General features: G+C 39.3%; 1 protein-coding gene across 1 annotated transcript in view; it reads right to left on the bottom strand.

Annotated features, from left to right (window-relative positions):
• Nucleotides 1-17316, bottom strand: part of PAPSS1 (3'-phosphoadenosine 5'-phosphosulfate synthase 1) — a 29749-nt gene extending 12433 nt beyond the window's left edge. The window contains exons 1-7 of the mRNA XM_015861361.3: nt 17133-17316; nt 12521-12635; nt 11541-11776; nt 10295-10433; nt 8931-9049; nt 2057-2170; nt 237-348 (exon numbers count right to left, since the gene is read on the bottom strand). Of these exons, the coding sequence (XP_015716847.1) occupies nt 237-348; nt 2057-2170; nt 8931-9049; nt 10295-10433; nt 11541-11776; nt 12521-12635; nt 17133-17192 (895 nt within the window). The 5' untranslated portion in view covers nt 17193-17316. The remainder of the gene's footprint in view (nt 1-236; nt 349-2056; nt 2171-8930; nt 9050-10294; nt 10434-11540; nt 11777-12520; nt 12636-17132) is intronic.
• Between the last annotated feature and the right edge of the window lie 687 nt (nt 17317-18003).

The raw sequence follows: 18003 nt of genomic DNA, 5'->3' as shown, positions 1-18003 counted from the left end.
TAGCACTAAGCTAAGCAGTGACTAAATTTCAATTCTGAGTTTCTTCAACACAAATTAGAGATGTTGATTTCAATTTTAATATCTTCTCAAAACAGAAAGCATTTAAAAAAATTAAACTATAATTTGTACAGGCAAAAAGATAAGGTGTTTCAAACATAATGGTAGAAATAAAAGAATAAAAAACATAGTTTTTTACAAGTAGTATTTGTTCAGATTTACTAATGGGAGTATTTTACCATCAAGGAGACAGTCAAAGTGAAGGCACTGCAGGTATTCTCTCTCCCTCATAAAGCCATTCAGGGGTGTTGCCCAGCCTTCTGCCAACACTTGCACCCACTGCATATCCACCTTGTAAAGAAACGGAGAAATTGAGCAGATAAAAGGTGTTGCTCAATAACTGACATTAGGTGTTAATCATAACAGAACATGATTTATGCATAAAATGCAAGGAAGACTTCTCAGTGTTACAGTCTTAATCATAAAGAATTCCAAATCTCTGTAAGTAAAAGAATAACAACCTCAGTGCTTATAACTATTTTCCAGTTCTTACACTAGGGCAAGCTTTATAGTGTTAAAAACAAATAAGCTTTACTTGTAAACATTTGATGAAGTTTAACTTAGCAGAACTAAAGAGTTTCATTCATATTAATATGAAAGCAAGATAAACAAGAGCTTGAAAAAAAAAGTCAATAACACACGGAATAAACACAAAACAGGATTAGGGAGAGAGAAGACTGGTGGATCTGATCTTAGTGCAGATTAGTAAGGAGATTTTTATTGCAGAAAGTAGTGAGAAAATCCAGAATTAAAATTCAGGTAGGAAAGTATTTATTTTAGCTTCATCTAACAGGGAATTTCCCTCCTTGCCATTTAAACTGTCACACTGTGACTTAGTGTGTGGCCTTTATAATTTTTGTATGTGCACTACTAAGACTTTGTCAAGAGCCTTTGACAAGGGACAAAGTCCACTAACTCCACTTGTGCAAGTCTTAGTTTTATTACATCATTTAGTTTATTTTGAGACAAATAAAACACACGTTTTCTTCCCTAGCTGATGTTATATACTTCCTTGGTATCTAAAAAAACACTGGTTAGGAATGGAGGGGGAGAAGGCTAGCTTTGCTAGATGAGAAGCAGTTTAGAATGGGACCTTACAGAAACGCAATAACGGCACCTCAGCACTGGTGAGGCTGCACCTCAAGTACTGTGTCCAGTTTTGGGCCCCTTACTGCAAGAAAGACATTGAGGCCTTGGAACATGTTCAAAGGAGGACAACAAAGCTGGTGAGGGGTCTGGAGCACAGGACATATTAGGAGAGGCTGAAGGAGCTGGGAATGTTCAGCCTGGAGAAGAGGAGGCTCAGTGGAGACCTTATTGCTCTCTATAACTTCCTGAAGGGAGGTTGTAATGAGCTGGGGGTCAGCTTCTTCTCTCGTGTCATTAGTGATAAGACCAGAGGGAATGGTTTCAAGCTACGGCAGGGGAGACTCAAGCTGGACATTAGGAAGTATTACTTCTCAGAAAGGGTGGTCAGGCACTGGAATGGACTGCCCAGGGAGGTGGTAGAGACATCGAGCCTGGGGGTATTCAAGGAATAACTGGATGTTGTGTTGAGGGACATGATTTAGTAGGAGCTATTGGTAATATGTGGACAGTTGGACTGGATGATCTTTTAGGTCTTTTCCAACCTTGGTGATTCTATAATTCTATGACTATAATAATTCATCTAGAAACAACCATGCACAGGATGCATGCAAAGAATGGTTTAGTCTATAGATAAGGGGGGAAAATTACCAAAATTTTAATCTCCAGGCTCAGGATAAACTATGTAGCACTATCTGAAATTCCAGCCAATACTTATGAAGTTATTAGTCAATTGCTATCTCCAAAAAATGACAAAAGAAAACAAGTGCTATTATGTTCCTCAAGAAAAGGAGGACAAAGTGTGTCAAGTTACAATCTGTAACTAGTACAGGTGTTTCAACTAACACAGAGTTCTGCCTAACCACAGACTGTTTAGTCAGCTTCAGTAAGGAGATAAATGAACACACAGTACCTTGTTTATTTCCAAGGTTAAGAGAGACTCAGCATCACTTTTAGCCAACTTCAGTTTGTTTTCTGGCACATAAAGCTCTTTCACCTCATACGAGGCATCTACTGGTACGATGTCCTGTATAAAAGGAATAATCACAATTTCATGTTTGCACAGAATGCCTCTTGGACACTGAACATATAGTCAAGAAGTAAAATTCTACATCGTACTGCTCTCTAGTGAGAATATGTGCAGTAAGGAATTTTTATGAACTTTTTAAGAGCACTGGCTCAATATTTGTATATATTACCAGCAAAGCTGCTGGCATGAGTAGCAACAGTGAAACTTTCTGACAAGAAGTATTTAAAACCCCTATCGCTCTATCACTATAACATTTACTCAGTAAGTATTTAACTACTGAATTAAGTGCAGTTCTCGTGACCTATTAACGTTTATGTTAGCCATAGCAGAAAGAGTTTATATTTTTATTCATGCTAAAGAAGTAGAACATATATACGTAAAAGCTCAGCCTTTGAAATCTTGAGTAATCAAGTATACAACATACATTAACAGTGCTAAAATGGAAGTAAAACTAAAATTGATTAATCTCTAAGTATAAACTGAATATTCTACGTGACAGCTAGGGAAATAATATCAGTGTTCCAATTATAACCCAAACAACACAGAATATCACTGCTAAAAAAAAAAGCATTTTTTCTCTGCAGCTTTTAAACAAGACATTCTCACTTCAAGATTATCTAAATCTTAAATTCCTTGTAAGAATAAGGACACAATTCCAAGGAAAAAAGGGGGAGAGAAAGGAAGGTCATCGTGACATTATAATAAAACTTCAAAGAGCCTCCTGACACAGGGTGGTATACAATGTCAAAACCCAGCCAAATGGCTCCAATGGTACTCAGTTCTGTGAAGTAATTCTATATGAGGTGGAAGGAGAGGCTCACCCATACAGCAAGGTATACACAGACCTGTAAGAGGAATATATTGGAAAAACAAAAATGACTCCTATATTTGCAGTCCTTAGTAAACAGGTGTGTCTGTAGAAACATAAAGTTTGCCCAAGAGTGTTAAAGCACTTAGTCAAACACTTGTCTATGTCAGGTATCGATCCCATGGAAAGTCAAAGGAAGTGGCATGATGAGAGACAAAATGACTGCAGTCATGAATGAAAAGAGCTGGTGAGACTAGCAAGCTGTTACACTATTTGTGTCTCCAAAGACAAATAAACTAGCACTTAGAAACTGTTGTGTTAGGAAAAGCTGAATCCATTACAATCAGACTTTGTTTGAGAAGTGATTTTATTAGATAGTAAATTAGGTAAAACCTGTCTTGTCTACTCTCTGTCTGAGCAGAATATTTACAGCCCAAGAGAGTCATAACTGACTCTCCCACATCAGTAAGCTTGGAATCAAATAAAAGTGCTGCCTGCTGGTAAGAACAGCAGATTTTATAAACAAAGAGTAATGTCTGGGTACACATTATATGGCTTCACAGAATATTCTGCTCTGGACCCTGGTTTCTTACCACACTACAATGTTCTTATTTTACAAACCATCAAAAGCTTTAAATAAATACGCCTATTTTTCTCAAATCTTACCCTACTTTTAGTGTCCCACTAGTGGGCAAGACAACTGAAGCAACAAATGTTACAGAGTGTATTTTCTGTGACCAATCTCTATGCCTCGCAATGAGGATACAGGCAGCATGAAGGCAGCTCTAGATCCAGTGACAGTCAATAAATCTAAAATAGGAATTCAACCCTGCTTGTAAAACAGCTCAAGACCCACCACTATTATCTAAAGCATTAAGTAGAAAACTACAGTCATGGCTACACATGCGTTTGTATTTCTACCCAAATAGAGAAAATAGTCAAAGACATCCTCACAATATTTTTAATCTAGGGTCATATATGTTTCAACTGGAACAGCAAAAGGGGCTGTATGGTTAGATCTGGGATTTTAATGTTTTGGTGGTTGCGGTTTTGTTTTGTTTTTTATTTGGGTGTTGTTTTTTTGTTTCTGTTTCTTTGTTTTACAGCGAGCAACGCATTCTGGCATGCTAAGACATTAAACAGGAGCTAAATATCTAGAGGATTTACAGGATTAGTAAATCTAGACTCATCAGCAGACTAAAAATGGCATTTAAAGCAGTTGTGCTTTTTTTTTACTTAAAACATCAGCAGTCCTTAAACTGAATGAATTTTAGATAAATACTAGGCTAGTAGGCCATCTAGTGACCACTTTAACATGGTCACTGGCATCTTAGACCAAGGTGACAGTTCTTTACCCATACTAAAGCCCTTCTCAGTCTGTAGAAAAAAAAAAATAGCCTCTAGGCAAGTTTCCTGAAGTTTCCTCCAGTAGACAGGCATTCACAAATGTCAGATGATTTATAAGACCAGCCATTCAGCAATGTATGTTCGTATTAATTGATGGGTGAGGCCACTAAATGGCTTACATAAAAAGAAAAAGCAGACAATTATTTGCTTAACTGCAATCACTGTTTCACACAATCATTGCTATCTGGAACATGCAAGGAGGTTTATCAGTATATTAAACGCAAGAAAGAATGAAATGTGCAGTGACATTTACAATCGTACTACAGGGAACTAAGATTTCCTGTACCAACACCTGTTTTGTTCCCAGCTTACCTACTACATTTTCAGTCCACTTGAGACACAGAAGGTCCCCTACCTTGCTGTGTTAAAAAGAGAAATTTCTGGCCCCTGTCATTCACTGCTATTTCTGTCCTGGCTATGCCTTTTACACATTTGTTTTGGTCCAAATAACCCATGTTTAGACTATATAGAACATCTTAACTAAGACAAAACATTTAGACTCCAAAACACTGAGGAAATACTCATATAAGCCAATCAGTCAGGAAATCTAACAAGATGATTACCATCCATGTGGAGTCTCTGAAGCTTAAAAAGATTGTGAATCAAAAAATTGCCCCTCCCTCTTCCCAGAATATGGAATTTAGAAAATAAAGAAAGCAAAAGTCATTTAGCAGCAACAAAAATGGCACCATCACTGTATCTAATTACACAGTTCAACATAACTGAAGTTCGGGGTTTTTTTAGTAATAACTACAAAATTATACATGCTTTTTTCAAAGCAAAGAAAACATACTTTGAGCTACTGAAATCCATTTCAATAATATCACTCTGTACTATCAGTGGAAAATAGTAATAACCAAAGTACACCTACCCACATAGTAAGAAATCCATAACTTAAAATACAGAAGGTTGCACTTACTTCCCTAAGCATGAGAAGAAATCAATGTTTTATTGATGTGGGAATTACTAACATTGAATACTGAGGTGGGTGGGTATTTTTTAAGATATACTTGAAAGGTTAAGTCATTTTCTGCTCACTGTGGATTATGTATTTATCATTGTATGTAAATCTTCATTACAGCAGTATAAAACTACTAGTACAGCCTTGCATATTGTTTACACTGGGCACGTTTTTTTCCATTGCTTCTCACACTAAGTAACTATTAGCCTTAGCACAGAATCATGGAAGGACCTCTGCAGGTCACCTAGTCCAGTTTCCTGCTCAAAACTAAACCAGTTATAAGGCTGCTCTGAAGCCTGGTCAACCAAGTTTTAAATATCTGCAAGGATAAAGTGTCCACAAACTCTTAGGGTAACTTGTTTTAATCACTTCCCTCGATCTGCTGTATTAGCAAGAGCACAGCCAAGTTTGCTCTTGGCCTTCTTTGCTGCAAGGGCAACTGGAAAAAAATTATTTTCACTATTAAAAATCATTTAAAATCCTCATTATTTGTCTTACAAAGACAGTAAACTTCCACTCAGTCATCTATTGCTGTAGGTATTTGGTTTTAACATCATGCTCAAAAAAGAAAGAAGTAGTGTTCATAAAAATTTTCCACTGAAATAGTTTTGAAAGAAAATGAAAAACAAGGCTGCATGTAAAACAATTATTCAATACCCAGCCAGCAGATGACTACAATCAGCTATGTCAAACACACTTTACTGACTGTATAACTTATAGTCAAATAATTGTGAATTGGGCTGAAGATGTAGAATGTCTGTCCTACTAAAATGTTACAGATACTAAAAATACTAATCTGCCATGTGTGTAGGTTTCTCAACAAATACTGAAAGATGGTTTTTGGCCTGTTGCAACTCAATTTCATAACCAAGATGATCACACGGAATATTCTTCATCACATTTTTGATAAATCAATAAATGAGCAACTAGATAAGACAGAGAACTTTGCTCCAGAAGGAATCACTACATTATAGTGATAGCTGTAATATAACTGGAGAAAAGCAGAGAGAGAGAGATTGTACAGAACAGTAGAATCAATTTCTACATGTTTCCCAGGACCTGTTACTCTCCATTTCTACTTTGTTCTGAGCACACTTGCAAAGAACTGTGTGAATATAGTCAGGAAAGCAATGTTCCATATGGAGAACTTCCCTCCTGAAATACAAGTGTAATACCGAGTCTTAGAAAATAAAGTCCTTGAACTTAGATAAGAAGTCAATTCGTAGCTATAATTTGGGGAATGGGTGGTAAAAGGAAAAGCAAAGGCTTATACTCACAATAGATGGATTTAAATAGTATATAATCAGATTCCTAAAATTTGTGCTTTGCTTTTGCAGTATTTGCAGAGCTGCATTAAGTTTATGTCCCCAACAATGGGACTTTTGTACAAAAGTTCATAAAAGACACTTTTTTTCAGTATGTTGAAAGCTACAAACTAGAAATGCAATACTTTTTTTATATGCCTTTGCACTTCCTTAATAATAAAGGTGGCATTCCTGAGAGGTGACTTGTTGAGAAAATACTTCCCTGGTTAAATATTGAGCTGATTTCATTACTGCAAAATCCCAGCTTTGTTTAATGAGCTAGATCAGTTACAATTGTTGACAGGCAAAAACAAATGGAAACAATGAAATCTATACAGCCAAATATCTGCTTGCTTGACTCCACTGGACGGTATCAGCAGACTAGGAGCCAAATTTACCAACCTCAAAGCCACACACGCCTTTCTGACTGAAAAAAATAATAATAAAATAAATAATGGATTGGGCAAGGACTTATTTGTATAGTATTGAAAGCAGTTAGAAAAAAAAGGAAAATTTCACGACTCAGTTGTTTTAAGAGATAATCATTGGTAGTTTGCATTCTAACTCTTTGAAAAGATCCTTGCAGTGTTTTACTCATTGCATTCACATGTAAAGAAACCTATCCAAGTGCTCCTCAAAACTGATTTCCACCACACAGTAACTCTCCAGATTCAACAGCTGCTTATTAGTCCTCTGTGTGGTTACCGCCCTTTACTTCCATAAGGGAAGAATCACATCTCTGGTGAATACTGGATAAACTTGTCAGAGAACATTGCAAGTATTACGAGAAAGTTTTAAGAACTAAGTCATTCCATTTCCTATGAAATAAAAATATTCCAAATTCTCAATATTTATCTGCATACGTCCATCTGTCTAGCTCAGCACACACATACAGTCCAGCTGTTTCAGCTCTTAAAATTCCAGGATTACCAATACTGAGTGGACTTCTGAACTAAGCTTTTCTCAGCTACAGAAACAAAACAAACATCCCAGATTATATTTAATACTGCTGGTTTACAGGCCCTTTCCTGACTAATCACGGTGAATTGTTTAAAACCATAACCACTGCTATCCCAACTTCAAAAAACCCTACATTGTCAGGCTATCACAAGGTTATATGTGGCCTAAGAACAAGATGTGTCTGTTCAGCCATGCCTTGGTTTCAATGTCTTATTGAGGTAAGCAACCACCAAGACATGTTGCTATTCATGGCACCATTCTCTAAAAAGAAAATAAAATACTAAAATGTGCTTTAAGCAAAGGACAGAGCCAAGCCAACTAGGCCAGAAGCCAGCATTCAGCATTGTGTACCAAATGTACAAATGCAAGAGTCTGGGGATCACTATGTTAGCACACTGACTTCTAGAATTACGAAACGTACTCAAATGGTCTTCTGAACAGGAGGCTCAGGGCCTCTCACAGTCAGGAAGTGCCACCTCCTATATGTAGGACTCAGGCAGTTCTTTCCTTATTCCTCCAAAAAGTATTCAGATGTGCTCTAGGGTGCACGTCTAGCACTCTGTTGTGGCTTGTTGACCTGCCAGATCTCCTGAGCAATCTTGATCAAGCACTGAACTGTTAACAGCGTTTTCTTGAAAATCTGGAAACAGGAACTAAATGTCTCCAAGAATGAACTGGCAACATTAGACTAAAATGAACTGAATGCTGTCTATACAATGAGGTCTTTTTGTCTTAGGGGAGTGTTACTCAAGCTACATATAGGCTATACCTTAAATGTCACAAACACTCACCTCACAAAAAACATGAGGAACAGTTTGCTGGAGCATCTAAATTAAAATCATGGTCTGAAGTGTCATCCTTCTACCCACAACAAATAAGGATACAAGGAGACAAAGTAGTTCTACACAAATACTAGCAAACTTCATCCTATCAAGGTGACAGGAAGGCAAAGGGTCTGGCAAATCAAAGCAGACAACTGAATTTGCCATTACCTTAAGTTATTACCCTATTATCCTTCTATGATTCTCCTATGCTCCTATTTAAAAGTTACCATTCACCACTGGTTCCATATTCTCCCTTACATTTTGCATTTATGGCAATGAATATAATTCTTTACTTCTCCAGAGCTTATTTCACTTGGTGAGCACTGTTGTTGCAAGGCTTAGGACAGAAAAAGGGAACACCGCAGGATGATTTTAAAAGTTAGAATTTAAAACTGGAAGTCTAACTCAAAAATTCTATCTGCATTTTCCAGCATGTGCATTGAGACCTCACACTCTGAAAAAGTTACTAAGATACACCTGCATTGCTGCTCACCCTCTCTTGAAGAAGTTCCACAACTTGTTGTACACAATCATTCACATCGCAGGAATCAGTTTTCAGCACGAGCTCTGGTGCTTCTGGTTTTTCATACTCAGAGTCGATCCCAGTAAAGCCTACAAAACAGGAGACAGAGATCTTAAATGATTTCTTCAAGAAGATGTCTGCATTTTAACACTATTCATGTAGCAGTGTCCTTGACACAAGCCAGAAAAGAGCACAAAGCTTTAAGTTTATTAAGAAAGGATCTCATAGGGAAATCAACCGCCTTTTTCTTTATTGAGCCATTTACTAATCCCTACCACGACTGCATCTAAATTCAGCATTCTGCAGCAGGCAAATTGTATGTTTGCTGACATTCAATTTATACTGTGAATAAAAAACATAGCACAAAAGAACCGTGCACTTCAACACATTCATCAACTGTCTGTCATTACTAGTTGTGATTTCTTTTTTTAATTCTTTTTTAGGTTTTAGGGTCTTCTTTAAAAAAAAAAAAAAAAAGAAAAGTCTGATTTTCAACAAGTATTTATTTAAATTCACGCAAGCAATACCTTGAAGAATAGGGAATTCAATCATCTTTTGTATTAGTTTGCAATTAACATACCCATTTTAAGATAGCTAGTTAGACCCTTATGGTTGCAAGGACTTTTCACAGACCATGTAAATGAACTCCATGATCCTTGAGGTCCCTTCCAACCCAGGTCATTCTGTGTGATTCTGTGATTCTGTGTGTGACTTGCAACACCTCTTAAAAATCTGCTTTGAAACAAGAGATTCTAACTAACCATGTATGAACAAGAAGACAAAAAATAAAACATAAAAAATAAAAATCAGGTCCAGTGGCAAAGCAGTCTTTGAGTCTGAGGGACATAAAATCATATTCATGGGCATTAGTACAAAACCCTAACTTCAAAATAGAAGTTGTTTTCTTCAGATACATTCTCAGTGAAGAGTCTTTACAGAGAGATGGAGACTACACTTTACTTTTTGAAAGGAGAAGACAGTAATTCTTATTACTACCATTTTTTTATAGACTTAAGGAGGCAATCAGGCACTTTTTTTAACTAGTCAATGGACACAGAAAGAAGACAAACTAATCTTTAATTCTGAGAGTTTGTAAAAGAAAACATATAATCTGCTCCAAGTTTTCAATGTGAGGACAGACATTTTTGCCCCATTACTGTTTTTCACATTTAATTCTCTCCCAGCTAGAAGCCGATCCCAGTTTCCTGCTCAATCCTATCCCCCAGTTCACCTGTTTCTGCTTCACATTCACAGACTTCAGCACGGTCACTTATGCGTAGCCCAACCACAACATGTCACTTACATAAGAAGGATGAAACTATATCTAGGTTCACCTTTAATTTCTCCAGCTCTGGCTTTCTTATACAGTCCCTTAACATCTCTTTGTTCACAGACATGCAATGGAGCATCCACAAATACTTCAAAAAAAGGCAAGCTGGCCCCTTCATGAATTCGTCTAGCATTATTACGATCCTGAAAGAAAATGGGAAAATACTGAAAGATTGCACCCATATAATATCTGTATTGCCTTTCTGCTTTTGAACTTCACTTTATATAACATTTACATAATTTTCTTTACCTGTTCCAGTGCCACAAGTTCCTGAGAGCTGTATCTACCTCACATAGCAAAGACAAAGCACATATTATCTGCAGCTCAAGTTAAGATCACCCTTCTCTCCAGGTCACCAGATTTCTGTACATTCACTTATCGGACAGACTGTACACTCCAAATACTCTATTTGCATGGCTTACTGATCATTGAAACTGGTGAATTTCATACGTGGAGAATTCAATAAAATTCAAATTCAAAAAAACAACCAAAAAAACAAAAAAAAAAAAACTTCAAAAAATCTATTAAAACCATCTTTCATAATGTGAAAAAAAATAGCCATATTAAGTCTTACTGCAGGATCTCAAGTTCCACAAATCACTATCAAAAGAATTGCTTGTTCTTCACTTTGACCAAAGAAATAACATCTTCTCATGCTATGTAGCTGAGCTACAGCCATTAGGTTGTTCAAGACACTTTGCATTCATGCATTCCACTTGTCTCTGCCATCCTGTTCTCATAAATAACAAAAAATCTTCATAAAGCAATGTGAACAAGGATTTAAGCTAATTTGCAGCACTACCTATTGTCCTGTCGAACTCAAGAAGAACTAAGAGTAATCACATGCATTTTAATTAACTTGGTAAAATAGGGTTCACATCATCAATTCACTGAAGGAAGAGATGCTTTTAAAAAAAACAGTTAAACTGAGGATTTAAGTGATCAATAAAATATTGTAATTTTGGTCAATGTCTTGTAATATCTTTTGCTTTTATTCCTAATGCTAAATAATTCTGCCTAGGAAACTGAAGAACTGTTCCAGTTTTAGGAATAATCAAAATTTTTTAATGTTTTAGTTTAGTGCTAATGAATGGAGTCACTGTCTCTAGAAAGTAAAAATGTCATTTTAGAAGAAAAGAGGGAAGCATTTCATCCTGGCTAAGCTAAGTGAGAAGCTCTTAAAGCTCAAATTCTGAATGACATTTTGCATTTTGCTTTCTTCACAATATCTAGAAGGTTTTCACATTTACCTGAGCATAAGGAGAGATGAAACTAGTGATGCACACCAAACCGGCATCTGCAAACAGTTTAGCAACCTCAGCAATCCGACGGACATTTTCTTCTCTGTCTTCTGGTGTGAAACCCAGATTCTTATTAAGGCCTTGGCGAATATTGTCACCATCCAAAGTATAGCATGGAATGCCATGGCATACTAAATACTCCTCCAGGGCCATGCTAACTGTGGTCTTCCCAGCACCAGATAGACCTAAAATATCAAATATCATTATGTGTCACAAGCACAGAAACAAATAAGGGCAAATTGCAGTTCATGTACACTGCTGGTATGAAAAGCCCATTAAAGTGACAGCAACAATGCATGCTTTTGGCCATTGAAGACACTTACCCGCAATAAAAGCTTAATGGCTAATACAGACAACAGAATTTGGGAGAATAAGACACAAAGTTAAGCATGTTGCTTGAAAATAAGCATCTGGCCTTGACAGCTTGACTATGCTAAAATAGCTCACCATATTCATTGCATCAACATGCAATGTCCATTAATAGGCAAAAGTTTACACTAAAGTGCTATTTCAACCCAGAAAGACAAGAAGAATATAAAGAAATCCTTACAGAAGTGACTGAGCAACATAAACTCTTAAAAAAAAATTACATTATATATTTATTTATTTATACATAAATAAATAGGTGAAATGGGAATTAGGATGAGCTAGAATAGATTTTAAAAGTAAATAAATAAATCAGTCCAAGAACTAGAATTAAGCAAAGGACAAGGCTAAGTAAACTTAATGTTCCTAGAGCACCAAACAAGATGGATTCTCAAGCTACTGTTCCAAAGCAATTTCTTGACAGTCAGCCTAAAAATAATAATACAATTGCATCAAGGGCTCGGATGCCACATTCAACTTTGGATGAAAGAAGGAGATAGAGCTAAACAGCTTTTCAAGAGAAAAATTAAAACACAAGGAGCCTCAGAATTCCATAAATGTACCTGTTAACCAGACTGTGCATCCACGGAAACCACTTCTTGTTCCTACCACTTGGCCTCTCTTATTTCGGCTGACATGATGAGCTTGGTAGGTAACATTGGTTGCCCTCTGCATTCCCTGTAGAAATAATAGTTGATTAGATCTTTAACTTCTACAAAGGTAAGCTGGCACAGCATATTAACTCTTATTCAGAGGCACAAAGAAATACTTAGAGACCTGCCAGTGGAAATAAAAACAATACTTGATCCATCTGCTGCAGTAATTCAAAGGATGAAAGGAAGTTACAGAAGTCACCCACAGAAAACCATGTACTTTGTGCTCCTTATCTGAAACCCGGGGTTACCAGGCTCATCAATTACTGTTTTCAAATGCGACTGGATTAAGAAAATTAACCAAAAAAGGGATGAACTGCTGTATTTGAATCCTACACAAGTCATTTAAATCTAAGAAGAACAAGTGGATTCCTCTCACAGCAATTAAGTAAGGTTCCTGTCATAAACAGACAAACATTAGCTCACTTTTAACTCAAAAAAATTCACATTTTCACTGCAAACTATGCATGCAATCCACCTTTCAGTTCAGCAGTCACATCTCTGAACCACACTGCCTTTACCCAGATCTTAAGTCTCCAAAATTATGAGGGCTGCTCTGAAGGTAAAGCCTCCTATTTTACTATATTGTCCCAGGATGTCAGAGTTGGATGTTGGTGGTATGGTAGCAAAGGTTGAACCTTGCCACCAATGTTCCTTTACATGTTGTTGCTGTGCGACAGATGGCAGCTGAGGGGCAATCTGACAGAATGGTATCTGACATGGAAGTGTGTATGAAGCAAAGGCGTGGATCTGAATCGTTCCATAGGGAAAAAATGGCATCCATTGACATTCATCACTTGCTGAATGTTTATGGAGACCAAACACTGGATGTGAGCACAGATAGGTGTTTCAGCAGTGGCAACACTCTTCATTGCTAGTGAAAACATATAGCTAATGGTGGTGACTAAGTTGAAAAACAGCGTTTTTGTAGCTGAGATTTGCTCTATCAATTAGTGCTATTGAGTTCCGTCTGTTGTAGCTTCCATGGAAATAAACAGGAGACCTTACTTTCAGACTGACCTACTGAGACAGTTACTGTACATTCTGAGTCTATATCCAACAATATTTCTGAATGATTTTTTAAAGAACTTACAAAGTTGATTTTCTGACAAAATTCTCTCATAACAAATCTGGTTGAAGACTTTCTTAAAACTACCTAGTTGTCGCAATGAGCTGCTGCATCATCTTACACAAGATGACAATGTTGACAATGTTCACCTTTCTTAACGTAAGCCAAGGGAACAGGAAAATCAGCCTCAGCATTCCCTTGAGCTTTGCCGGTACCTGGTTACAAGAACTTTGTTCATATAAGATCGAGACCTTAGATAACCAGACCTGGTACAAACAACCTAATAAAGAGAAACAAAAGCTTCAAGAAAGTGCTGAGAGTAGGACTATTTGCTCATGTAACGTTGTTTTGACTTCTCTTGCTTACAAACATATTGCAAAACATTTGTGTTATCTTCTCTTCCATCGTTACATCAATGCTAGATGGAAAAGCTGACATTTAATGGAAATAAAATAAAATGAGGTAGGATATTAATCTATGGAGTACTAGCAGAGAGCTGTTCATAGTTTTAGAGCCATCACAAAACAGGGTTAACAGAAATACCGTACCTACTTATGACTTCAAGAAATACTGTTGCATCATTCTTTAGAACAGCTTTTCAAAATGTAGTTTATTATTAGAACGTAACAGGATTGTATTTATTTGAATGGTTGTATCTGTCCCTGCACAGCTGAGCTCATAGCTGACAAAGACAGAAACTCAGGGTAGGAACAGATGTTCAGATTTTTAAATAAAACAACTCTGTAACTCAGCAGTGACAGTCAGCACCTAAAATTAGAGGAAGACAATCCGTAAGAAACCACCACCTGTACAGGTTATAGCTGTGTAGAACAATATTCTATATGCCAATTGTGTTATCTTCAAACAAATTATCTCCTACCTGCAAAACTGTTTCGCAGATAAAGTCAGTGCGATAAAGCAAACTAAAACCAAAAGTCAAAGTCAAAGCCTGACAAATCCTTTCCCTTTCTTCCCTTCCTGCGCTATGCCAGTTAGTTTCTCCCATGAGTGCTGTCCCAGGCTCCAATTTTCACATTAAAGATGAAAAAAGAATGAAGGAGAGTTAAAATAAAAAGTTCCATCATGCTTCAACAGCCATCTCTCAGCAAACCTGAACTTCTCACAAAGCAAGACCTTTGGGATAAGAAGCAAAGCTTCCAATTGCAAGTACAGACTTTCCAAGCTACAGCACCAACTCCAGACAGTCAGCTTCCAGAAGCTTGGACTAACTCCATTAAGAACATAGTGTGAATACCCTATGCTAAAAATTTCCACAAGCTAATAACAGCAAACACATCCACCACCTTCTCCTCAGTGTAGTCTTATGTTCAATGCCTTCCCAATCACTCCAGACATTTTCTAGGTCATTTGCTTACTTGTTCACCACCCATCCCCTGTAAGACATTTTCTCCCACTAAGACTTACAGCAAAAAAATCTTACTTTTATCCTGATACCTGCTCGCTGGAATACATTTCACTACAGTGATGCTGCTGTAGTATGTACCTAAGCACCCCAGCACATCGTCACCCAATTAGCCAAATGCACGCGCCCCTGCCACCTACACAGACTAGACTGACACAAGGCTGCCTTTGTCAGGCGTCCTAATGCTGTGGTGGTTTCAAAAATCACTGTGACAGAAAGCAAGCAGAACATTCTAAAGCACTGCGGATATAAGCAACTCTGTGACAACCAGATAACAAACGAGGAGTTTATCTTTACTCGTCAGCTGCTGTGACCACCAGCAGCAGCTTATTCACCAGTGTTGAACCAAGTCATTAGCTGGCAGAAGGAACTGATCAGAATGAAGTTCTAACAGAAGAAATGCCTCAGCCAGAAAGAAATGCTGGAGAAAATACTTGTTGCCTCATTTTGCAGGTAATTCCTAACACCTCAGGGCTTGAAGCTTTACTAAGGAAAGTATTACACAAGTTTTCCAACCGAGCCAGCTGCAAATACTGACATAGTACTGTGTTGTGTGCAGCTTTGTAACTCTGAGCGTGCTGTGCCTGGAGGTAGGCTTGGCAAGCCCACAAACACACACAGGGGCTTACCTAGATGGAGGGGCATCCTGAAGAGCACCAGACGCCCAGATAAAGCCAGGACAACACAGCTCTGCCTGCTCTCCTAAGGGGTGCCGGTCCCATTGGGACATCAGAGGTTGCCATGACCTCACTCTCCGAGGAACAAACACAGCCAGAGGTGGCAGGAGATTTGAATATTTGCAGAGTGCGTGAATCAGGCTGGTTTTTTTTCGAGCAAATCGTATTGGATTTCAGGGAGTACTTCAGCTGAGGCCTTCTGATGAAAAAGGAAGAGGCGGAAGACTTCCTCTCCTTGCCTGCCACGTATCTTTTTGCCTTCGGTGACATTCAATGAACTCAGCAAACAGCTAATGTTAATTAGCTTCTTTCAATACAACCCCCCACAGGTTTGAGTAAATCCATCACAATTCTGCTCAGGACAAACTAAATGATGTTGTGTAACTTCAGAACATTCTTTGTCGCCTCCACCCAGCAAGGATTCATTTCACTCTTGGTAATACTCAATTTCAACTTTTCCTCACAGAAGCTGAAAGAATGGAATTTAGCCATTACTCTGTTACATAAACAAGTTGGAACCCGCACACAGCAGAGGAGGGCTGGAATGGCACAGCACCTACTGAACCGCTCACAGTACAAAAGCAGCTTCCCCATTTTTGGGGGGACAGCAATAGTGCTTTTCTTATTCTTTTGGTAAGAAAGCTGAGGCCTGTTTTGTTCATAGCAAGCATCAACAGCAGCTCTGCAATGCTGCTACCATACCAAATAACTTTGGGACACTATCTCTTGTCCGCTTCAGCTCAGCATGCTTTGAAAATAATCACGCATCTATTTCCCTTTTTTTTTTTTTTCTTCTCTTACTTGCCTTGCATCACCAGAAGTATCAAATGTGCCCAGTGAAGGCCTGCAATGTGCCTGCTAAATAACTTCATTCTGGTGTGTGCTGTAAGCCAATATCCCCCCCTCCTTTTGGACAAGAATGAAGGCTTTGGTTAAGTTTTTTCTAAGCCCTGTCTCGACAGTTTTCCACAGAACACCCAGCATACAAAGAACCTCAGTGCTGGCCACCCCAGCTGTGTGAATACCCACATTGTGCATCGCCTTCTTAACTCTGCCTTCTGCCACATCGCTGGAAGAGGAGTGCTGGCAGAGAAATCGGCAGGGACGAAGCCCCCAGCCCTTCCCCGCAGGCAGCCCAGGCTCCCCGGGGCAGGACGGTGCACTCCGGAGGAGACGATGCCGCCTAAGGGAGAGGAGCACGGCCGCCCTGGTAACGGTGCCGGCTGGCGTGCGGCTCTCTCCATCCCTCCCGCTGCGGGGCAGGGCAGCCAGCAGCCCGGCCGCCACATCACCTCGGAGCCTTGGCCCCGTCTCCCTTCTCTCCTCCGCACGCCCACCTGCCCGCCCGCTCACCCAGTTCGGCATCCTGTTGCTCAGCTTGGCTTTCTTGCACTGGCTCTCGGGCAGCTCCATGGCCGCGGGAGGACGGATAAAGGGAAGGAAGGAGGGCGAAGACGCGCGGTGCCCGCTGATGCTCGATGCGGACGGAGCTGCCGCCGCCGGGTGCCGTGCCTCGGGTAGCGCAGGGAGGAGCCTCGGTCCGGCGGGAGGGAGGAGGGAAAGGGAGGCAAGGAGGCGCGGTGGGACACGGCAGCTCGGCGTGCGCAGCGCCGTGACGCGCCCGAGGGGTGGAGGCGGCCGTGGGGCGCCGCCATTTCCGCTGCCGCCGCGTTGGACCGGGCGGAGCGCTCTTGGCTGCCCCCGGCGGTCGGCGGGGCACGCCCGGAACGGGGCTCCTCGGCCCGGGGGTAGATGGGGCCGTGATGTAGGGTTAGGCTGGAGCAGAGCAGCAGTGGGCGCTGCTGGCGATGTGGCCCCTGCAAGTGTGGCTTCTATTCAAACCCTGCCTCAGCCAGGCTTCTCCATCGAATAAAGCCAAGAAATGGCTCTCGGCATGAATTTACAACCGTGAATCTTTGGATTCTTATTTCCTGAAGGGAAATGCTTCACACACAGGTGCTAAGCTTATGGTGGAACTGATCCCATACTGGCATACTGCGTAAATATTGGCCCTTTTATATTAGTTCTAGAAATGAACTGCTTTAGCACTTAAGTGCTAAGGGTGAAAATGATACCATGGTGACCAACCCAAATTGTGTTTTCTGTACACACACATTAGCCCATTGACTGTAATTTTTTTTTTTTTTTTACTCTCTGACGTTTTAAACAGGAAATTAAAAGGCCGTATTGGTGGATGAATGTTTCCTGTGCTATATTAAAAAGA

This window comes from Coturnix japonica, chromosome 4 (genome assembly GCF_054131305.1).
Source record: "Coturnix japonica strain WE chromosome 4, WE-NBRP24, whole genome shotgun sequence".
Lineage (NCBI taxonomy): Eukaryota > Metazoa > Chordata > Aves > Galliformes > Phasianidae > Coturnix > Coturnix japonica.
The sequence above is the reverse complement of the archived record's forward strand: the minus strand, read 5'-3'. Positions and strand labels throughout refer to the sequence as shown.